Below are 20,754 nucleotides of genomic sequence, written 5' to 3'. Positions count from 1 at the left end.
AGAGAGGCCAAATTGAGCTCCGTACCACATCGCTGTGCACCTCTCAAATTTTGTAACAATACGGAGGGCTCTGTATAGCTCCGCATTGACATAATTGGTTGACGGTACGTGAGGGCGGGAGGTCCTGTACAAACTCACTTCCTTGACAATTAATAATGTTCTGTACTATGTATTATGTTATGTTTCATGTGGACCTCAGGAAGAGTAGCTGATGCTTTTGCAGCAGCTAATGGGGATCCTAATAAATACCAAAACTTCCAAAAGTATGTTTGCTCTGACTTCTGCAGAGGCCACATCACCAGTAAATGCTATGTGGCCAAAGCAGACGTCGGATTGACCATGCAGCGCCTTTTACAGTGCTTGCCGTTAATGCTCATTTTAAGATCACCATGACATGCAATTGGCGAATACACTTCATGATTAAAATTGAATTTTAATATATATATATATATATATATATATAATTGTAGACTTATAGGAAGAATTAATTATTTGAATGGTTATAGGCCAAAATCTGTTTCTATTCATATATGACTCGTTCCATTATATCCTGGCCTTTATTTATGATCATTTTAGTTGTAGAAGGTTCTCTTATTCACATCACTGTATGGGTTTTGACTGACAGCCATTATAAACTTCAGCACTGTGTGACAAGATGCCCCTATCTCTCCCGCTAATTGGGATACTTTTGTATATTTGTTGTGTAAATGAGGGAGGGATATTCTGTAAATCGAGATGCCACCAGATGTTTATTTCTATTGTTGTTATCTATTCGGTAACATTCCATAAATCTATTCATTCAGAAGGTAAAAATCAATAGGCACACTGCGCTCGCTCCTATCCTCGCTCAGATGACTGACCGCAGCATTTCGCGGTAGCCTAAACTGTGGCACAAATTGGGGTTTTAACACCTTGCCGAGTTATTGGTGGTGTGAATGTTTCTGTCCGAGAGTCTCTCCTCTCACACTATAGAGGTTTGCAAAAATACAGCTTCGTAGTGAATTACCATGAATAAAAATAAAGAGCTATCTCATCAGCCCAAAAATCAGTTGGCGGGTGGTCCTGGAGTTGAGCGAGAGAAAAAAAAAGGATACTTGTGCCTTACAGCCCATTATATAAACAAAGAGTGGGTCCTTGTGGAGAGGGAGCAATTGATCACGGAGTGGGACAGTTCCCAGCACAAAACTGCAGATAACAGCTATTGTGAAAGAGGGATGTTGTTGATTTCCTATCGCTTCAGAGGTCACACGCTGTTGAGGCAGGCAGCTGGATAGGCCTACAGTATATCTAACTCTTTTTAAAACATTTTTATCAACTGAAAACATTCATGCCATAGTTCTACCAAGCCTACAAGCGTTTTGGCTCGAGAAGACGTTTTGGCTCAACTTACAATACAACAATGCAGTAAATACATTGATCATCTCGGCAACATTTTACCCATGGTCATGGAGTGGAAGTGCAACTTAAATTTAGTTCAAATGCAGTTGAAATAAACATCTGCATTTTAAAACATACTTTTTTTTAATCATTATTTTATTGATATTAAGATGTTGATGAACAAATACTGTAGATCAGGGGTGTTAAACTCATTCCATGGAGGGCCTAGTGTCTGCAGGTTTTGGGTTTTTCCTTTCAAATAAGACCAAGATAACCATGTGAAGGGAATTCTTTACTAATTAGTGACCTGAATTCATCAAATCAAAGGGAGCCTTGACTAAGTAAACAATAAATAAACCGCAACATGTTGGCTAAAGGAATTGCATTCACGAATAAATGCAAATGTTTTTCATCTTAGAACAAATAAAACATTCTTTATAAATTATTTTTGTATTTGTGTTGTATGGTAAATGGTAAAAAATATTGTTCACCTGTTTGATACAAGTCTAAAAATAGAAATCAACTTGGCGTCAAGGGTCTATTGATATGATACTATGACAATGTATTTCAAAATAACAGAATAGCATGGTTTGAGTATTATTTACCCCTGCTTAGTAGCCGTGGCTATATGGCTGTACCATCAATTTATTAATTTGGGGGTCAACACATATTTTAAGACTATAATGGAATATAACATTACATTTTTTTGTTTGTCTTTCAAGAGGCAATTATCAGTTTCTATCACCCATTCATCAATGCACATCATTCAGTGAGGAGAGAGACACATTAGCACCTGGGTACCAGCGCTTTACTCCGAACCCAAATGCATAATCAGTGTTCTAGCTCCCCCTTGCAGTGATGCAAAGTACCACACTATACAACAATCTACCTCTGTGCTCTACAGCATAAACTCAAAACTTTTAATTTAGGAACCACTGTAGATTAACTCTCACTATGAGATGCCATTTTTCTGCAGAGGATAAGAGAGGAAAAGAGAGAGGAGCGACGACGCAGGGAAATGGAGAAGAAACGCCAGAGGGAGGAGGAGAAAAGGAAGCGGAGGGAGGAGGAGAGACGCAAACGCAAGGAGGCGGATAAACTGAAGAAGCTGTCGGAGAAGGAGATCAAGATAAAGGTGGTCACTGGTTCATTTTGAGTAGTATATGCACATTCACTAAATTCAAGAGTTTAGGAAGCCCTTTGTGTGCTGGGTTTTGTTAGTTTTAAGTATTAGTTAGTTAGTAAACTTGGGACCGAGGGTTAAAGCTGCAATCAGCAGTAAAAATAATAACAAATCGCCCTCCCAGCCAGTTTCGGTAAAAAACTGAGGGATGGGGCTGGAGAAATGTAATCACTCTCAAATTTATAGTTCTAAGGATGACCAAAATGTGAGTTTAAGCCATATTTTGATGCTATATACTGTTTGTGTACATTTACTTTGTTTACACACATTGGAGTAAAACAAACATATACAGTTGAAGTCGGAGGTTTACATACACTTAGGTTGGAGTCATTGAAACTTGTTTTTCAACCACTCCATACATTTCTTGTTAACAAACTATAGTTTTGGCAAGTCAGTCAGGACATCTACTTTGTGCATAACACAAGTAATTTTTCCAACAATTGTTTACACACTGATTATTTCACTTATAATTCACTGTATCACAATTCCAGTGGGTCAGAAGTGTAAATACACTAAATTGACTGTGCCTTTTAAACAGCTTGGAAAATTCCAGAAAATGATGTAATGGCTTTAGAAGCTTCTGATAAGCTAATTGACTCAAATGATGTCAATTTGAGGTGTACCCGTGGATGTATTTCAATGCCTACCTTCAAACTCAGTGCCTCTTTGCTTGACATCATGGGAAAATCAAAATAAATCAGCCAAGACCTCAGAAAAAAGACTGTAGACCTCCACAGGTCTGGTTCATCCTTGGGAGTAATTTCCATACACCTCAAGGTACCACGTTCATCTGTACAAACAATAGTACGCAAGTATAAACACCATGGAACCATGCAGACGTCGTACCGCTCAGGAAGGAGACACGTTCTGTCTCCTAGAAATAAATGTACTTTGGTGCGAAAAAGTGCAAATCAGTCCTAGAACAGCAGCAAAAGACCTTGTGAAGATGCTGGAGGAAACGGGTACAAAAGTATCTATATTCACAGTAAAACGGGTCTTAAATCGACATAAACTGAATGGCTGCTCAGCAAGGAAAAAGCCACTGCTCCAAAACCGCCATAGAGAAGGCAGACTACGGTTTGCAACTGCACATGGGGACAAAGATCATACTTTTTGGAGAAATGTTCTCTGGTCTAATGAAACAAAAATAGAACTGTTTGGCCATAATGACCATTGTTATGTTTGGAAGAAAAAGGGGGAGGCTTGCAAGCCAAAGAACACCACCCCAACCGTGAAGCATGGGGGTGGCAGCATCATGTTGTGGGGGTGCTTTGCTGCAGGAGGGACTGGTGCACTTCACAAAATAGATGGCATCATGAGGGAGGATAATTAAGTGAATATATTTAAGCAACATCTCAAGACATCGTTCAGGAAGTTAAAGCTTGGTCGCAAATGGGTCTTCCAAATCAACAATGAACCCAAGCATACTTCCAAAGTTGTGGCAAAATGGCTTAAGGACAACCCGGTCACGGTATTGGACTGGCCATCACAAAGCCCTGATCTCAATCCTATAGAACATTTTGTGGGCAGAACTGAAAAAGCTTGTGCGAACAAACCTGACTCATCCACACAAGCTCTGTCAGGAGGAATGGGCCAAAAAGCTTGTGGAAGGCCCCCCCGAAACGTTTGACCCAAGTTAAACAATTTAACCTCTTACACTTATGGTGGCGCTATTTCATTTTTGGAAGAAAAACGTTCCCGTTTTAAACAAGATATTTTGTCACAAAAAGATGCTCGACTATGCATATAATTGCTACTGTTCGAAAGAAAACACTCTGACGTGTCCAGAAATACAAATATCTTCTCTGTGCGTGCCCTTTAACGTGAGCTTCAGGCAAAACCAAGATGACTTGGCATCCAGGAAATGACAAGGATTTTTGAGGCTCTGTCTTTCATGATCTCCTTATATGGCTGTGAACGCAAGAGGAATGAGTCTGCCCTTTCTGTCGTTTTCCCAAGGTGTCTGCAGCATTGTGACGTATTTGTAGGCAGATTGTTGGAAGATTGACCATAAGAGACCACATTTACCACGTGTCCGCCCGGTGTCCTGCGCCGAAATTGATGCGCAAAAGTCACCTGCCAGTATTTTTCCATGGGGCACAGAGAGAGAAGCAAGCTTCCACGAACTGCATGTCAATGAAGAGATATGTGAAAAAACACCTTGAGGATTGATTCCAAACAACATTTGCCATGTTTCGGTCGATATTATGTAGTTAATCCGGAAAAAGTTTCACGTTGTAGGTGACTGCATTTTCGGTTCGTTTCGGTAGCCAGGCGCAATGTAGAAAACGGAACGATTTCTCCTACACACAGACACTTTCAGGAAACACTGCGCATTTGGTATGTGGCTGGGAGTCTCCTCATTGAAAACATCAGAAGCTCTTCAAAGGTAAATGATTTTATTTATTTGGTTATCTGGCTTTTGTGAAAATGTTGCGTGCTACATGCTACACAAAATGCTATGCTAGCTTTGCATACTCTTACACAAATTAGTCAATTTCTATGGTTCAAAAGCATATTTTGAAAATCTGAGATGACAGTGTTGTTAAGAAAAGGCTAAGCTTGAGAGCAAACGCATTATTTTAATTTTATTTGCGATTTTCAGAAATCGTTAACGTTGCGTTATGCTAATGAGCCTGAGGCTTAGTCACAATCCCGGATCCGGGATGGGGAGTTTCAAGAGTTAAAGGCAATGCTACCCAATACTAATTGAGTGTATGTAACCTTCTGACCCACTGGGAATGTGATGAAAGAAATAATAGCTGCTATAAATCCTTCTCTCTACTATTATTCTGACATTTCACATTCTTAAAATAAAGTGGTGATCATAACTGATGTAAGACAGGGAATTTCTACTAGGATTAAATGTCAGGAATTGTGAAGCTGCGTTTAAATGTATTTGGCTAAGGTGTATGTAAACTTCTGACTTCAACTGTATTTTGGGTTCTGATTGGGTAGAAGAGTTGAATTCAGCTCATGAGGCATTTTTTATGGATTTTTCAAGAATCAAATATCACTTATAAGTCAAAGAATGTATGTAGCAACTGGCCATTTAAGGCTTAAAGAAAGAACAGACAGTTAGTTACTGTGTTTTGCAAATAAGTGTTCGTAGTTTTTGGTTAGTAAGTGTGTTTTGGGCTTGCCTCAGCTCCTAAAGAAGAGTGACCGGGACGATGACATGGACTCTGACAGGCTCAAGGACAAAGGGGACAGTGGGGATACGGAGAGGGCCAAGTGGGACAAACCCAGTGGACAAATGAAGTTCAAGGACAAGTAAGTACCTTTTTAAGTGAACTATTCATGTAGATAACTCTGTTTTTTTTGTTTTTCTCAGTTATAACAAACCAAAATTGGAGTTAGCTAGTGGTGGGATGTTTTCTATGCCTTAAGCCCTTTTCTCACCAACTGCATAGCAATCTTTTCATCCGAATTCACCAAAAATACAGATTCAGATTTTGACGCACTAAACCATTCACATAAAATCTGATGCATATTTCCTTCCACTTTTCCAAACAATTCGTATAATATCACCAATGCTGCTGTGGTCATTCTCAGTACTAATATGCTGTTCATAGTTGCTGGAGACGATGCAGTAATGAGAAAAATAATACACTACTGGAAAAACAATATGCAACTGAAAATATTAGGATAGGCTATTCATCTATAGGATGAATCATGACTCAATATGTTATTATTGGCTATGTTTCATTCAGTGGCACATTTTAATAAGAGAGGAAATGTAAAACTGGCACCTGTCATCATTTCTCACACATACAATATGCTGACCATCATGATGCTTGCTACCTACAGTTTTCTTTCTATCTGATTAAAGAGATGAAGTCCAGACAGGCTAGGTCTATTTTATTAAACTATATGAATGGACATAAAGAATTAACGAACTCATAGCCTACACGTATACCCACCTGCCCACAGACCGAAAAGGACCCATCAATCAAAGCCTCCTGCAGCGCATCTTACTCAGACACATAAGCAAATCACATTTCTCCATTAACTTCAAAATAATTTCTGTTGGATATCAAAAACTAGTCTACGTTATAGAGTAGTGCTCAATCAATGAAGCCTATCATTAAAATTGATTAGGAAAGTTTTAAGTGGGAGATATAGAGACAGCGTTGATATAGGCTATATGAAGATGAAATTGACAACCATTAAAAAATAACGCATGCATTCAACCTTTCCATAGCCTAATGATCAGCCATTTTTTTTAAGCAGTGTGTGGTTATTTTGACACTTCATTTTAACTTGAGTGTTTTATCTAAATCTGTGCAACCACTTAACGATTAGGGTAAACGCCGACGGATTTTGTCTGTCTTTTAGGGTTGCTTATAGAACAGGTGATCGCCTAGATTCACTTTAGTAGGTCTATCATATATATATGCTATACGAATGATTCATTAATATATTATTATGCCCCTGCACAGACTCGGTACTTTATTTTTATATATATATATATATATATAGCCAAGTTATCATTACTCATTGTGTATTATTACATGTTATTACTTTTGTATTACTTCTATTTTCTCTCTGAATTGTTGGCCTGTAATTAAGCATTTAATTAATGTCTAACTTACATGCTGACCAAACTGGTCACGTTGATTTTGTTCACCCACACCCAGAAGCGATCAGGACACACAGGTTGAAATATCAAAACAAACTCTGAACAATGATTTATTTGGGGACAGAAAATCGTTAAACTTTTACTTGCTGTTGCTAGCTAATTTGTCCTGGTATGAAAGGGGGATACCTAGTCAGTTGTCCAACTGAATGTATTCAACTGAAATGTTCTGCATTTAACCCAACCCCTATATAAACATTGAGTTGTTATTTTACCTGAAATGCACAAGGTCCTCAACTCTGACAATTAATCCACAGATAAAACTGTAAACAGAATTTGTTTCTCATCATCTCTCCTCCTTTCTTAAGGCTTATTTTTCTTCATTAGACTTTATATGGCGGTTGGCAATCAACTTTACAGCAACCTACTGGAGTGTGCACCTAAGTTCATCTTTCAATCACCCATGTGGGTATATGCTCCTAAAAACCAATGAGGTGATGGCACGTTGGTATATGCTCCTAAAAGCCAGTGCGGAGATGGGAGCGGCCGGACAGCACGTTGAACGTCACAAATATAACCAATTTCTATTTTAGCGCCTGACCATGCAGACGCTCGCTGACGCCCGCGAGCGGTATGGGTGCAATGATTGAATAACGTGTGTGTCAATGTATTTTGCGACGCGGGCGGTGTAGTCAGCATGTTACACAGCTCTCTGTCTTCCCTTCATGCGCAATTCATGCATCTCTGCTGGCAACTCGACTTTCTCTTCCCCCTCTCTCTAGCGCTTGAATGAGCAACCTATATTGACAATGAACAGCAATATAGTTTGAAACTTATTTCATGCCTAGGCCTATTCGAGGAGACAAGCATAGATCAATCCTCTTGGCTACAGCGTTGGTAATGAACTGGCAGGGACTTTTGAATGGCGAGAGCGACGTGTAGCTAGTGTGATGTGATCAGATTGGCTATTGATACATTGCTGCACTGATGTAATATTAATGTAAAAAACAGGCAGAGAAATGTATTAATTCATTCATTCACAGAACGAAACCCACAGACCTGTCAGTGGCAGTGCGCGACCTGTCAGTGTCCCAGATAATAATTTCAGCTTAGACGGTTGGCTGACAAGTTCACACAAATTATTTGCGCGCATCAATGTGGCCGGAAGCCATGCTTTGTTATGATTCTGAACAGTCAGATAGCTAGCAAAAGTGACAAGGTCTGCCATGTGGGGAATAGATGGTGGCTCATTTCAGCTAGTTTTATCTTGTTCTTGACACCATGTCTTGTTTTGAGGTGTTTTGACTGATTTCATGTCAATGCTAATATGGCAAAAAATTTGCTAGCTAGCTAACCAACAACTGTAAAGATCTATTTGAGAGAGTGCTCATTCTGCAAATGTATTTGTTTTCAATAAACATTTGGAGATTAAATATAGTTGACATATTGTCAACAATCTCAGCCAACTGTCTGTTTTGCCCCATAGTTGTCAGCGCAGTGGTTGTTGCTAAACAACCAACCCCTCTATTTTCACATGTGAAAGCAAAAATCTATCCAGTGCTGAATAAATATTTGACGGATTGCAGCAGGACAATATTTTTGTTTTATTGTTCTTGTTGTATTTAATTGCACCAAAGAAAACAAGTGATAGACAAACAATACAGATTTTAAAAAATGAGACATGGGCCTCCCGAGTGGCGCAGTGGTGCCATTAGAGATTCTGGGTTCGAGTCCAGGCTCTGTCGCTGCCGGAATATCCTTGCATCATCGCCCACTAGCGACTCCTGTGGGGTCCCGGGCGCAGTACACGCTGACACGGTTGCCAGGTGTACGGTGTTTCCTCCAACACATTGGTGCGGCTGGCTTCCGGGTTGGATGGGCATTGTGTCAAGAATCAGTGCGGCTTGGTTGGGTTGTGTTTCGGAGGACGCATGGCTCTCGACCTTCGCCTCTCCCGAGTCCGTACGGGAGTTGCAGCGATGAGACAGGACTGTAACAACTACCAATTAGATACCACGAAATTGGGGAGAGAAAAGGTTTGGGGAAAAAAACACGAGGTGCGCGTATAATTTTTTTTCGGCCAAATCACGGACTTGGTAAGAAAGAGCCTTTTACTTTGAGCGAAACTTCCTTTTCACAGTGGGATGCCAACTTTGGCCTTGACCCACCTACAACCTTACCTTTACAAAACGAATGTCTCTATTCAGGGCCAAGGTCTTAAACTGATACCACAACCCTCCAGTGTGATAACCATTTTAACTGTTCTTCCCTTTCCTGCCACTAGGAGTCAGATGGAGAGCGATAAGGGAGAACACGGCCGCAGGCAGAGAGACAAAGACCACAGAGGAAGAGACGAGGAGAGGAAACGACAGCGCCACCACTATGAGTTTGACAAGTTCATACGGCGCAAGGAGGAGACCAAGTGGGGCAAAGGCTACTGCCAGGACCGGGCCAAGAAAGATGGCCACCACCACGGCTCCTACTCCTACTGCCCCAGTACGGGTGACAAGGTGGGTAAGGAGGACAGGGAGGGCATTGGCGCTAGCAGGAAGGACCGCACCCGGAACAAGGTGAGCGACAAGGTGAGCAAGAGATGTTCTGGTGTTGGGGTAGGTTGTTCTTTTTGTGGTTAATTTTTATTGAAATAACATTGGTAATGTACAGTAGGTTACGTTTTACATTACATTGCCTTTATTACTGTGTAATTGTTCCTCTCCGTACACTGTAAAAAGTATTGTTTGGGCGGCAGGGTAGCCTAGTGGTTAGAGTGTTGGACTAGTAACCGGAAGGTTACAAGTTCAAACCCCCGAGCTGACAAGGTACAAATCTGTCGTTCTGCCCCTGAACAGGCAGTTAACCAGCTGTTCCGAGGCCATCATTGAAAATAAGAATTTGTTCTTAACTGACTTGCCTAGGTAAATAAAGGTTAAAAAAAAAGAAAAATTGTTGCAAGGTTGGATTCGTTTGGACTTTTAAGTATTTTTAAGTTAACAAAAGTTGTTTTACATTCTTGTAATATATTCTTTTTTTTATTTTTATAATATAACCTCACCATACAGTGGTTTCTCCTTTAAAAGTTTTGAGCTTACACTGCGGGACTTAGAGGTACTACGCGTCACAGCTTCATTGCTCCTGAGCACCACAAGGGGGAGTTAGAGAACTCATTATGCATTTGGGTCCAAAGGTTTTTATATGACCAATCATATTGAATGGTTCCAATGACGAATTTGACGCGGGCCACCCGTCCCTGGTGACTTCAGCAAAGATGGCTGACAAAACATTACTGGAAGCAAATGTATGTAGTTATAACATCAAAACTGGTCAAGCAAAACAATTACAATTGAGAGGAATATGTTAGTTAATGTAGAGACTAACGATTGTGAATACTTTTTTGTTATAAAGTTAATTTACAAAACTCTCTTTAGCAAGTTTTTTCCCCCCAGCCATATCCAATACCAGGTGTATCAAACTCATTCATTTTTAGCAAGCAGGGAGCAGATTTTCAAACCCTCAACATTCTTGCCTGAAGTCCAGCATGCTATTGACTGTGCCAAATGTATTCATTTGGGTTGGGGTCGATTGTGGCTAAAGACACTGGGTCAATTGGAGTCTTTAACGTGGAAAGGGGAAAAAGTATTATTATTACTTTTTCACAAGCATAGCAGGATGGGCTATTAGCTGAAAAATAGACGATTCAACCTTTACTAAAGAATTGTCTAATTGCCGAGCTAGGTGTGAAACCCCCTCCTCCCCAGCTTGCAACAAATCATTTTCAGGACTATCTAGAAAAAGCAGCGGAGATGCGCAATAGGTTTCTAAGAGGAGGCTGTTCTCCACAATGTGTGGATGAAGCTCTTAATTTGGCATTGGGGAAACCACGACAATGAACTGCTACAAAAAAGACCCGCTAAAGAACAGTCTGTAATGTTCACAACCATATATACTTTGAACACGCAAAAAGTGGGAGATGCGGTCAAGAAACACTGGCCTGTTTTATTTACGCGATAAATTGGTCCATGCCAACTGCCAGCCACAAAAGAAAATCAGCCAGAATGTTTTTGGATTTTCACCCTCCAGACATTATTTCCCAAAGGTCTTAATTATGAAGTGCCTATGTATGTTATGTTGTAAATTTGAACATGAATTATGCCCCTATTTCAGATTACTCTGATGTTTTACTTACACGGGACCCAATGATTTATGAAAACTTGCTTGGTAGATTAATGTCCTCATTTGTGGTTTTACAGACGTGTTTAATACGTTTTATGTAAACACTTTATTTGAATATTTATGAAATGGATATTGTTATATTTGGTAGCACTGATTTGTTTTTCCTTTGCCTCCAACCCCTTTCAATGTGTGGAACGGATGTGGGTGTGGCTAGGTCTACATAAGGGTGCTAATTTGAAAAAACCTCATAAAAGCTCTGACGAAGGCTGAGGCCAATACGTAAATCTTATTAAAGATCAGTGATACGATCAAGAGCAGTGTGCGGGTTCCTTCTTCTTTTTCCTCATCTTTATCCCGCTGTTGCCATGCACCTGCAAAAAAGATAGCTCAGATGTGCGAGTGCCTTTTTGAATTTGACTTTACAAACAACAAGAGGGCTTAATTGGAGACTATTTTTTCGGAGCCTAGACCTATAAAAAATAACAGCCTACCTTAGCCAGTTATGAGGCTTTATTAGGCCTATTTACAATTGTAACCGGTCAAAAATGTAGCATCCTACATAGATCAATCATTTAAAGAAAAAAAAGTCTGCACGTTCAAACTAAAACAATGTAACTAAAAATAAAGTGCACATTTGTAATTCCCAAAATCTAATTGTAATTGAAAAGGTATATACAAATTATGTGTGACATTGTGGTTACAATAAAGAATGTAGCCCATCATGCAAATGATTCCTATTAGCAGGACAAAATACTTTTTATAGCCCGGCTACTGTTGTTAAAATCCCTCAACTTGCAATGTATTCGATGCTGAAGTACTCTAAAGTGTTACATTTCTAACTAAAAAAACATTTATTTATCAACATCTTTATGCTTTTGTTAATCTTCTTGATCTTCTTCCTCTTTCTGTAGCAAATGTGAGCAAATTGCTCAAGGGCCACGGTTGATTCGTCTGTGAAGATGACATTATTGAATGTCTCACCAGCTTTGATCTGGGCCTGCAGGATGCAAAGTTCTTTGTTTTTCAGACGAATCATTGGGTCGAAACTACAGAACAGTACAAAACAAGAAAACACACATACTTAATGTTCTGAGAATTAAAAATAGATTTCTTACCGAGCCGTGATGCCTGCAGATTACAGATTGCCTTTGCCGATCGCTCATCACCTTTATTCATCAGTGAGTCAATCGCTTGAATCGTCATTGACTCACTCACGCGTTGAAAAGGAACGAGATGGCGTCACAATCCATGCCAGGCACACCTGTGAGCTCTGGAACTCCACCTCTGACAGGCAGAGTCAACATACAGAATGTGGCAGGTTCGTCAGGTCATCGGTTCACCCTGACATTTCCATTCCTCTTCTGACAACAGAACTTGACCAACTGCTCACCAGGCACAGCAAGGGCCACCCGGACCGTTATGCTGTTCTGCTATTCCAAGGATATGTAACCGAAGAGAGATACCACGAGTAGGCACAGAATACATAGCCGTTGTGGTTACAACTTTGTTCCAATACTTCTGTAAATCAGTGATATTTTTTTCCCATAGTAATTCGTTATGGATCCATAACTAAATCAACATCTGCATTTTGAAATAGTTTTTTTATAATTATTTTATTAACAAAATGTGTTAGTTTAGTTTATTAGGCCACTTTGCAGTCTACAATACATACTGTAGTTAACATGGGACTCTTTCAAAATGCAGATGTTGATTTAGTTATGGATCCATAATGAATTACTATGGGAATAAATATCACTGATTTACAGAAATATTGGAACAAAATTCTCTGCCCACTCGTGGTCTCTCTCCGGTTACACATCCTTGGAATAGCAGAACAGCATAATGGTCCGGGCGACCCTTGCTGTGCTTGGTGAGCAGTTGGTCAAGTTCTGTTGTCAGAAGAGGAATCTAATGAAGGCAAACAATTTAGAATCCTCCAGTCCTGTAGCCTACTCCCGACCATCATGTTGTACATCGCCGTATTTTCCATTCCATCCTAACGGAAACCCTGAGGGTTTTGTTTTTCGTTTTTCTCTGAATAGAAGCACCATAACATTAATAAAATTAAGCCAAATTTCTTAAAATCATTCCCATATTCTATGTTATTACTAAAAGGTTTTAAATTCTCTGGTAATGCCAATACGGAACACGATCAAATGCTTCTCAAAGATGCCCTCTGGTGGTCAAACTAACAATAACTTGCAGTAACAAAAAATGGTTGAGAATGAAATGCAGTGCCACAGAATGCTGCGGCAGCACACAAGGTGTGCCACAGTAAGACGCAACTTTTAAAGGAGGAACCACTGAAAACATTTCCAGTTGCTTGTCACGCAGCATGTATACCCAAGTCTGTGTTTCGTCAGCTGTGAAGACAGTGTTATACTGTTGCAGTGGAGACATTTTTATTTCAATACAACTTTATTGTGCACGAGATGATGATTTACAGCATAAGTTGATCGTATGTACTGTCATCCTACATGTTGAAAACAGTGAAAATTACAGTACATACAGTGGGGCAAAAAAGTATTTAATCAGCCAGCAATTGTGCAAGTTCTCCCACTTAAAAATATGAGAGAGGCCTGTAATTTTCATCATAGGTACACTTCAACTATGACAGACAAAATTAGAAAATAAATCCAGAAAATCACATTGTAGGATTTTTAATGAATTTATTTGCAAATGATGGTGGAAAATAAGTATTTGGTCACCTACAAACAAGCAAGATTTCTGACTCTCACAGACCTGTAACTTCTTCTTTTAAGAGGCTCCTCTGTCCTCCACTCGTTACCTGTATTAATGGTACCTGTTTGAACTTGTTATCAGTATAAAAGACACCTGTCCACAACCTCAAACAGTCACACTCCAAACTCCACTATGGCCAAGACCAAAGAGCTGTCAAAGGACACCAGAAACAAAATGGTAGACCTGCACCAGGCTGGGAAGACTGAATCTGCAAGGTAAGTAGCTTGGTTTGAAGAAATCAACTGTGGGAGCAATTATTAAGAAACGGAAGACATACAAGACCACTGATAATCTCCCTCGATCTGGGACTCCACGCAAGATCTCACCCTGTGGGGTCAAAATGAACTCAAGAACGGTGAGCAAAAATCCCAGAACCACACAGGGGGACCTAGTGAATGACCTGCAGAGAGTTGGGACCAAAGTAACAAAGCCTACCATCAGTAACACACTACGCCGCCAGGAACTCAAATCCTGCAGTGCCAGACGTACTAGCTTAAGCAGGGGCACACATGTCCAGGCCCGTCTGAAGTTTGCTAGAGAGCATTTGGATGATCCAGAAGAAGATTGGGAGAATGTCATATGGTCAGATGAAACCAAAATATAACTTTTTGGTAAAAATCTCAACTCGTCGTGTTTGGAGGACAAAGAATGCTAAGTTGCATCCAAAGAACACTATACCTACTGTGAAGTATGGGGGTGGAAACATCATGCTTTGGGGCTGTTTTTCTGCAAAGGGACCAGGACAACTGATCCGTGTAAAGGAAAGAATGAATGGGGCCATGTATCGTGAGATTTTGAGTGAAAACCTCCTTCCATCAGCAAGGACATTGAAGATGAAATGTGGCTGGGTCTTTCAGCATGACAATGATCCCAAACACACCGCCCGGGCAACGAAGGAGTAGCTTCATAAGAAGCATTTCAAGGTCCTGGAGTGGCCTAGCCAGTCTCCAGATCTCAACCCCATAGAAAATCTTTGGAGGGAGTTGAAAGTCCGTGTTGCCCAGCAACAGCCCCAAAACGTCACTGCTCCAGAGGAGATCTGCATGGAGGAATGGGCAAAAATACCAGCAACAGTGCGTGAAAACCTTGGGAAGACTTACAGAAAACGTTTGACCTCTGTCATTGCCAACAAAGGGTATATAACAAAGTATTGAGAAACTTTTGTTATTGACCAAATACTTATTTTCCACCATAATTTGCAAATAAATTCATAATAAATCCTACAATGGGATTTTCTGGATTTCTTTTCTTCTCATTTTGTCTGTCACAGTTGAAGTGTACCTATGATGAAAATTACAGGCCTCATCTTTTTAAGTGGGAGAACTTGCACAATTGGTGGCTGACAAAATACTGTTTTGCCCCACTGTATGCACCACACATAAGAACATTACATATCTACATGTTACTCCTATTGATCCAGGCTTGTGTCTCTCAGTCTGTGTTAGCCCATCAGGACAGAGGGACGTCCCAGTCAGAGGGGCCACACCAGATAGGAGGGGCACTGCCAAACAAGGTACAGTCAGCTATCCTTTCCACAACCAGCTAAGGTACAGCTAGGCTTTCTACATGGGCGATGAGGGGGGGGGTTGCACTTTTGGGAGTAATTTTATTGCACCAGGCAAGCTCAATTAAAAGCAGATCAAGAAAGACAAAATATTTTTTAAACCCAGGTCTGATTGGTTGGGGCATCTGCTAGTACAGCATCTAACATATCAACATCTAACAATGTGCTTTTGATGTAATTTGGAGAGAAAAATATGAAACATCTTCTCCAGAATCACTGGAGCAATCGGCACCAAAGTCGTTATATAGCATCTATGGATACACATCTTCAATATTTCCAAGACTGTAGCTGAAACAATATGGCCGGTATAAGCCAATGAGCTTGCAGGAATATTTTTTCCCTGTCCAACAGTACCACCATGCTGCCGAACTGAACCATACTTTACAGGTTAGCTGGATTCATATCCCTGAGCATTTATGACAAATTGTATCACTCTGAGGCAAACAGAACAAGACATATAAACGTCCCCATTATAGCACCACTGTGTCAATCTCAATGTGATTGCATATTTTGAGTCTTGACAGTGTTTAGAATATAAATGTGTATTGGTCAGTAATGACCATGTGGTTTGAGATGCTAATCTGGAACATATTGTGTTGAGACACATTGATACATAGATGCTATATATTAAATTGATTCTAGATCTGTCCAGTGGTTCCAGAGTAGATGTCATTTAAGTGTTTTTCACAAAATTCAAAATGGCATAAAATCCATTATGGTGGACTTTATGGGTTCATGAGGCAAATTGTTTCCTTGTGAGGAGAGTGACCAATGTACCGAATTATGAGCTGAGGGGCGTGACCTTTTAAAGGTTGCATTTTTAATCGCTTGTTGTAGCTCCACCATGTGGCTAATGGCATTGCATCAGTGGGTGTGGCCCATGGCCATTTACTATCATGCAACTTTACTTCCTCATAGGCCTTATTATCTCGCGGGAATATATATATTTGTTCTCACCAAATTTGCAGAATTGGTATAATAATAATGACGAGAAATACAAAAATGGTTTCACCAGCTTCACTGCTTGAAACCTAATAATCAACGGCAACAAATACAATAGGATTTCACCAGCTTAGTTGCTGAACACCTAATAATAATAAACTCAGCAAAAAAGGAAATGTCCCTTTTTCAGGACCCTGTCTTTCAAAGATAAATCCAAATAACTTCACATATCTTCATTGTAAAGGGTTTAAACACATTTTTCCCAATCTTGTTCAATGAACCATAAACAATTAATGAACATGCACCTGTGGAACGGTCGTTAAGGCAATAGCAGCTTACAGACGGTAGGCAATTAAGGTCACTGTTATGAAAACTTAGGACACTAAAGAGGCCTTTCTACTGACTCTGAAAAACATCAAACGAAAGATGTCCAGGCTCCCTGCTCATCTGTGTGAATGTGCCTTTGGCATGCTGCAAGGAGGCATGAGGACTGCCGATGTGGCCAGGGCAATAAATTGCAATTTCCGTACTGTGAGACGCCTAAGACAGTGCTACAGGGAGACAGGACAGACAGCTGATCGTCCTCGCAGTGGCAGACTGTGTAACAACACCTGCACAGGATCGGTACATCCGAACATCACACCTGCGGGACAGGTACAGGATAGCAACAACAGCCCGAGTTACACCAGGAATGCACAATCCCTCCATCAGTGCTCAGACTGTCCGCAATCGGCTGAGAGAGGCTGGACTGAGGGCTTGTAGGCCTGTTGTAAGGCAGGTCCTCACCAGACATCACGGCAACAACGTTGTCTATGGGCGCAAACCCACCGTCGCTGGACCAGACAGGACGGGCAAAAAGTGCTCTTAACTGACGAGTCAAGGTTTTGTCTCACCAGGGGTGATGGTCGGATTCGCGTTTATTGTTGAAGGAATGAGCATTACACCTGATTGAGGTGGAGGGTCCGTCATGGTCTGGGGCGGTGTGTCACAGCATCATCAGACTGAGCTTGTTGTTATTGCAGGCAATCTCAACTCTGTGCGTTACAGGAAAGACATCCTCATCGCTCATGTGGTACCCTTTCTGCTGGCTCATCCTGACATGACCCTGCAGTTTGACAATGCTACCAGCCATACTGCTCGTTCTGTGCGTGATTTCATTTCCCCTCCAAGACAGTAATGTCAGTGTTCTGCCATGGCCAGCGAAGAGCCCGGATCTCAATCCCATTGAGCATGTCTGGGACCTGTTGGATCAGAGGATGAGGGCTTGGGCCATTTCCCCCCCCACCAGAAATGTCCGGGAACTTGCAGGTGCCTTGGTGGAAGAGTGGGGTAACATCTCACAGCAAGAACAGGAAAATCTGGTGCAGTCCATGAGGACGAGATGCACTGCAGTATTTAATGCATTTGGTGGACACACCAGATACTGACTGTTACTTTTAAATTTGCACATTATTCCATTTCTGTTAGTCACATGTCTGTGAAATTGTTCAGTTTCTGTATCTGTATCAGTTGTTGAAACTTATGTTCATACAAATATTTACACATGTTAAGTTTGCTGAAAATAAACGCAGTTGACAGTGAGTGTTTCTTTTTTTGTTGAGTTTATATGGGACTTATATAGAGCTTTTCAATTACCCAAAGTCGTTTAATTAATTAATATAGACACTCCCATTCTCAATGATAAAAATGTAGATCTTGAAAGAATAGTACAGAATAGGCACAAAACTCTGACAATATCAGAATCTTACAGTAAACTTCCATTAGACAGGTTTCATTTTCTTTCTGTCCTGAATGTTATTCACTTACTGTAAATAGCCCTCTTATGGTTGATTTCCCGGACAAAGATTAAGCCTTGTCCTGGATTAAAAGCGCTCTCAATGTAGAATCTCCATTGAAATAGTTTTTGTTGTTGTCCAGAACTAGGCTCAATGTGTGTCAAGGAAAACAACTGATAGTTTATCAGCCATTTTGCTTGTTGTTGTTGTTGTGAACCAGATTGTGTCGCTTTTCTCTCCCGTGTTCCTGCCTCCTATCCATACAGGACCGACCGGCCATGCAGCTCTACCAGCCTGGCACTCGCAAATGCATGGGCTCAGCGAGCAAAGGTTACGAGCTACCCATCGGCCAATCGCCAGAACACGTTGCGGTAGATCACTGCTATGAGGCCATTGCCATGGGAACAGGCTCGGAAAAGAGTAGTGAAGATTAGTCCAGTCCGTAGTCCGCTCTGATAGGCCTTTCACATTCTTTATGCGTATTGGGCTGCCAGATTGTAGGCTTGTGCATTACTAAACAACACGCATGCGCAAGACTTTGAAGTTGATGGAGCTGCACTCACAGGTCACATCATTTGAACTTTCCGACACTTCTGCATCAAAACCTTTGTGCAAATAATGTGAAAGGCTTGTAAGATTGGCCTGCCCTGACAGGAGGAGGAGGGTAACAAAAATCAAACATTCCCAAAACATAATGGGAACATTTTCATTGTGTTCCCATTTGGTTGTATACTGTGCATCACAAGAGAATGTTCTCTAAGCATGATGGGACTGAGGTTATAGGAAGTTGTTTGTTTCTTGCCTGTGTGTTATTCCCATCTTGGTTCACCCTTGGGTACAATAGCACAATAATGACCTACATTCATTATGTTTTTTTACCCTATGTACAGTTGTTTCATGACAGGATAGTTAATCCGTGGGGTTTACATGTCTGGTACATTCACATTTCAGAAACCACTGCCTGATAACAGTTATTTATATATATGTTATAGTTATATTTTGTATATTCCACATGAGACATTGTGTCATTGTTTTAATGAGAGTGTACCTGAGGCAGCACATTACAAGCCAGTTTCCCGGACACAGATTATGCCTAGTCCTGGAATAAAAAAGCATGGTCAACGGAGAAGCTTTTTAGTCCAGGGCTAAAATGTAGCTGTGTCCTGTAAACTTCCCCTATGTGTCTGTCTACTAAGGAATATCTCAGCAAGTGAGATCATATTTATAAGCCTTTTTAGTGATTCCATTTGACTGGGATGTTTTTCAAAGAAAGTATATAGATTTTATCACAATGAAAATATATGAAGTAGTGAGAATTATATTTAAGATATTCAAAATGTATTTGCAGTGTTGGATGTAGAACCTTTTAGAATATATTAAGCAAATAATTGTGTGTGCATATGTGCGTGTGTGTTTCAGTGTTTTGAGTGTGTGATAGGAGACAGAGAATAAAATGTTTAGGTTCTCAACAATATGCTTTGTCAATTGTTCCCTTGTATAATGTGACTTATGACAATTCTTACATCATCGAGTTTCTAGTTGTCATAGACAGTAGCTATTTGTGTTAGGAAACAAGGTGGCGTGAACTGTCTTATAAAACAGTATTTCACACTTGAGCCAAGAAGAACAAAATTATTCATCATGGCTTTAGAGCCCAGAGTTTTTCCTGGTCAGGTTACACGATCAACAAAAACTTCTGCCACTTAAATGTCATGATGAAAAGGAGGCAAAATAACATTAAAGGTGCTGAGTTTAATGCTGTTGAAAGTCTACATTTTCTAAACTGTTTGCACGGTTTTCTACCAAATTGTGAACTGTTGGATTCAGCTGATTCCTGAACTGCAGTGTGTTATGTTATAGATATGTGTAACATGCCTTAGATATTTTTTGCACATGACAGTAAAATCACATTCTGTTTAAGACACTTTCCTTCTGTTTGTTTTTTGTTTTCATGAAGAGATTTGAAAAAAAGTTAAATAAAATGATCCAATAGAGGTTTTCCTGTTCCTCGATTGAATTAATATTTTTTTCTGTTTGGGGAAAAAAAGGATGTCCACTTCTTTTATGACTCGGAGTACATGTATAATATCCACTCAGTAATATCTTAATATTTTCATTACACTTTCTATGAATACACTTTTCATGATGAGTACATTGTAATGCCTCATGGGCTATGCATACTGGCAGTATGGTGCTCAACATAGGTGCATGGCTGTTCTATTAATAAAGCATTACTAGCCGACAAAGACAGCACAATGTTTTAGAAAGCTAAATGATATAATCCATATTCTGACGCATTGTTTGTGCAATGAGGGTTGATTGCCATGAATATCCATTGAACTCCATTCATTCTACTCTTACTTGATGTACGCCCTCTGTTACGTTTTATGATGACACGCAAAAAGATGTCATAGGATTGGCT

The 20,754-nt window shown here is 40.2% G+C and overlaps 1 protein-coding gene across 3 annotated transcripts in view; it reads left to right on the top strand.

Moving 5' to 3' along the window:
* Positions 1-20,327, top strand: part of upf3a (UPF3A regulator of nonsense mediated mRNA decay) — a 28,082-nt gene extending 7,755 nt beyond the window's left edge. Inside the window, exons 7-11 of one of the 3 annotated variants that reach the window (XM_064945140.1) lie at positions 2,354-2,512; positions 5,709-5,833; positions 9,424-9,649; positions 15,487-15,564; positions 18,599-20,327. In XM_064945140.1, coding sequence (XP_064801212.1) covers positions 2,354-2,512; positions 5,709-5,833; positions 9,424-9,649; positions 15,487-15,564; positions 18,599-18,766 — 756 coding nt within the window. In that variant the 3' untranslated portion in view covers positions 18,767-20,327. Of the gene's footprint in view, positions 1-2,353; positions 2,513-5,708; positions 5,834-9,423; positions 9,722-15,486; positions 15,565-18,598 lie in introns of all 3 variants that reach the window. The other 2 variants (XM_064945139.1, XM_064945138.1) reach the window with 2 other exon arrangements.
* Positions 20,328-20,754: the final 427 nt, after the last annotated feature.

Source organism: Oncorhynchus masou, chromosome 29 (assembly GCF_036934945.1).
Source record: "Oncorhynchus masou masou isolate Uvic2021 chromosome 29, UVic_Omas_1.1, whole genome shotgun sequence".
In the NCBI taxonomy this organism is placed as follows: Eukaryota; Metazoa; Chordata; class Actinopteri; order Salmoniformes; family Salmonidae; genus Oncorhynchus; species Oncorhynchus masou.
Note: the sequence above shows the minus strand (reverse complement) of the source record. Positions and strands in the feature narration are given on the sequence as shown.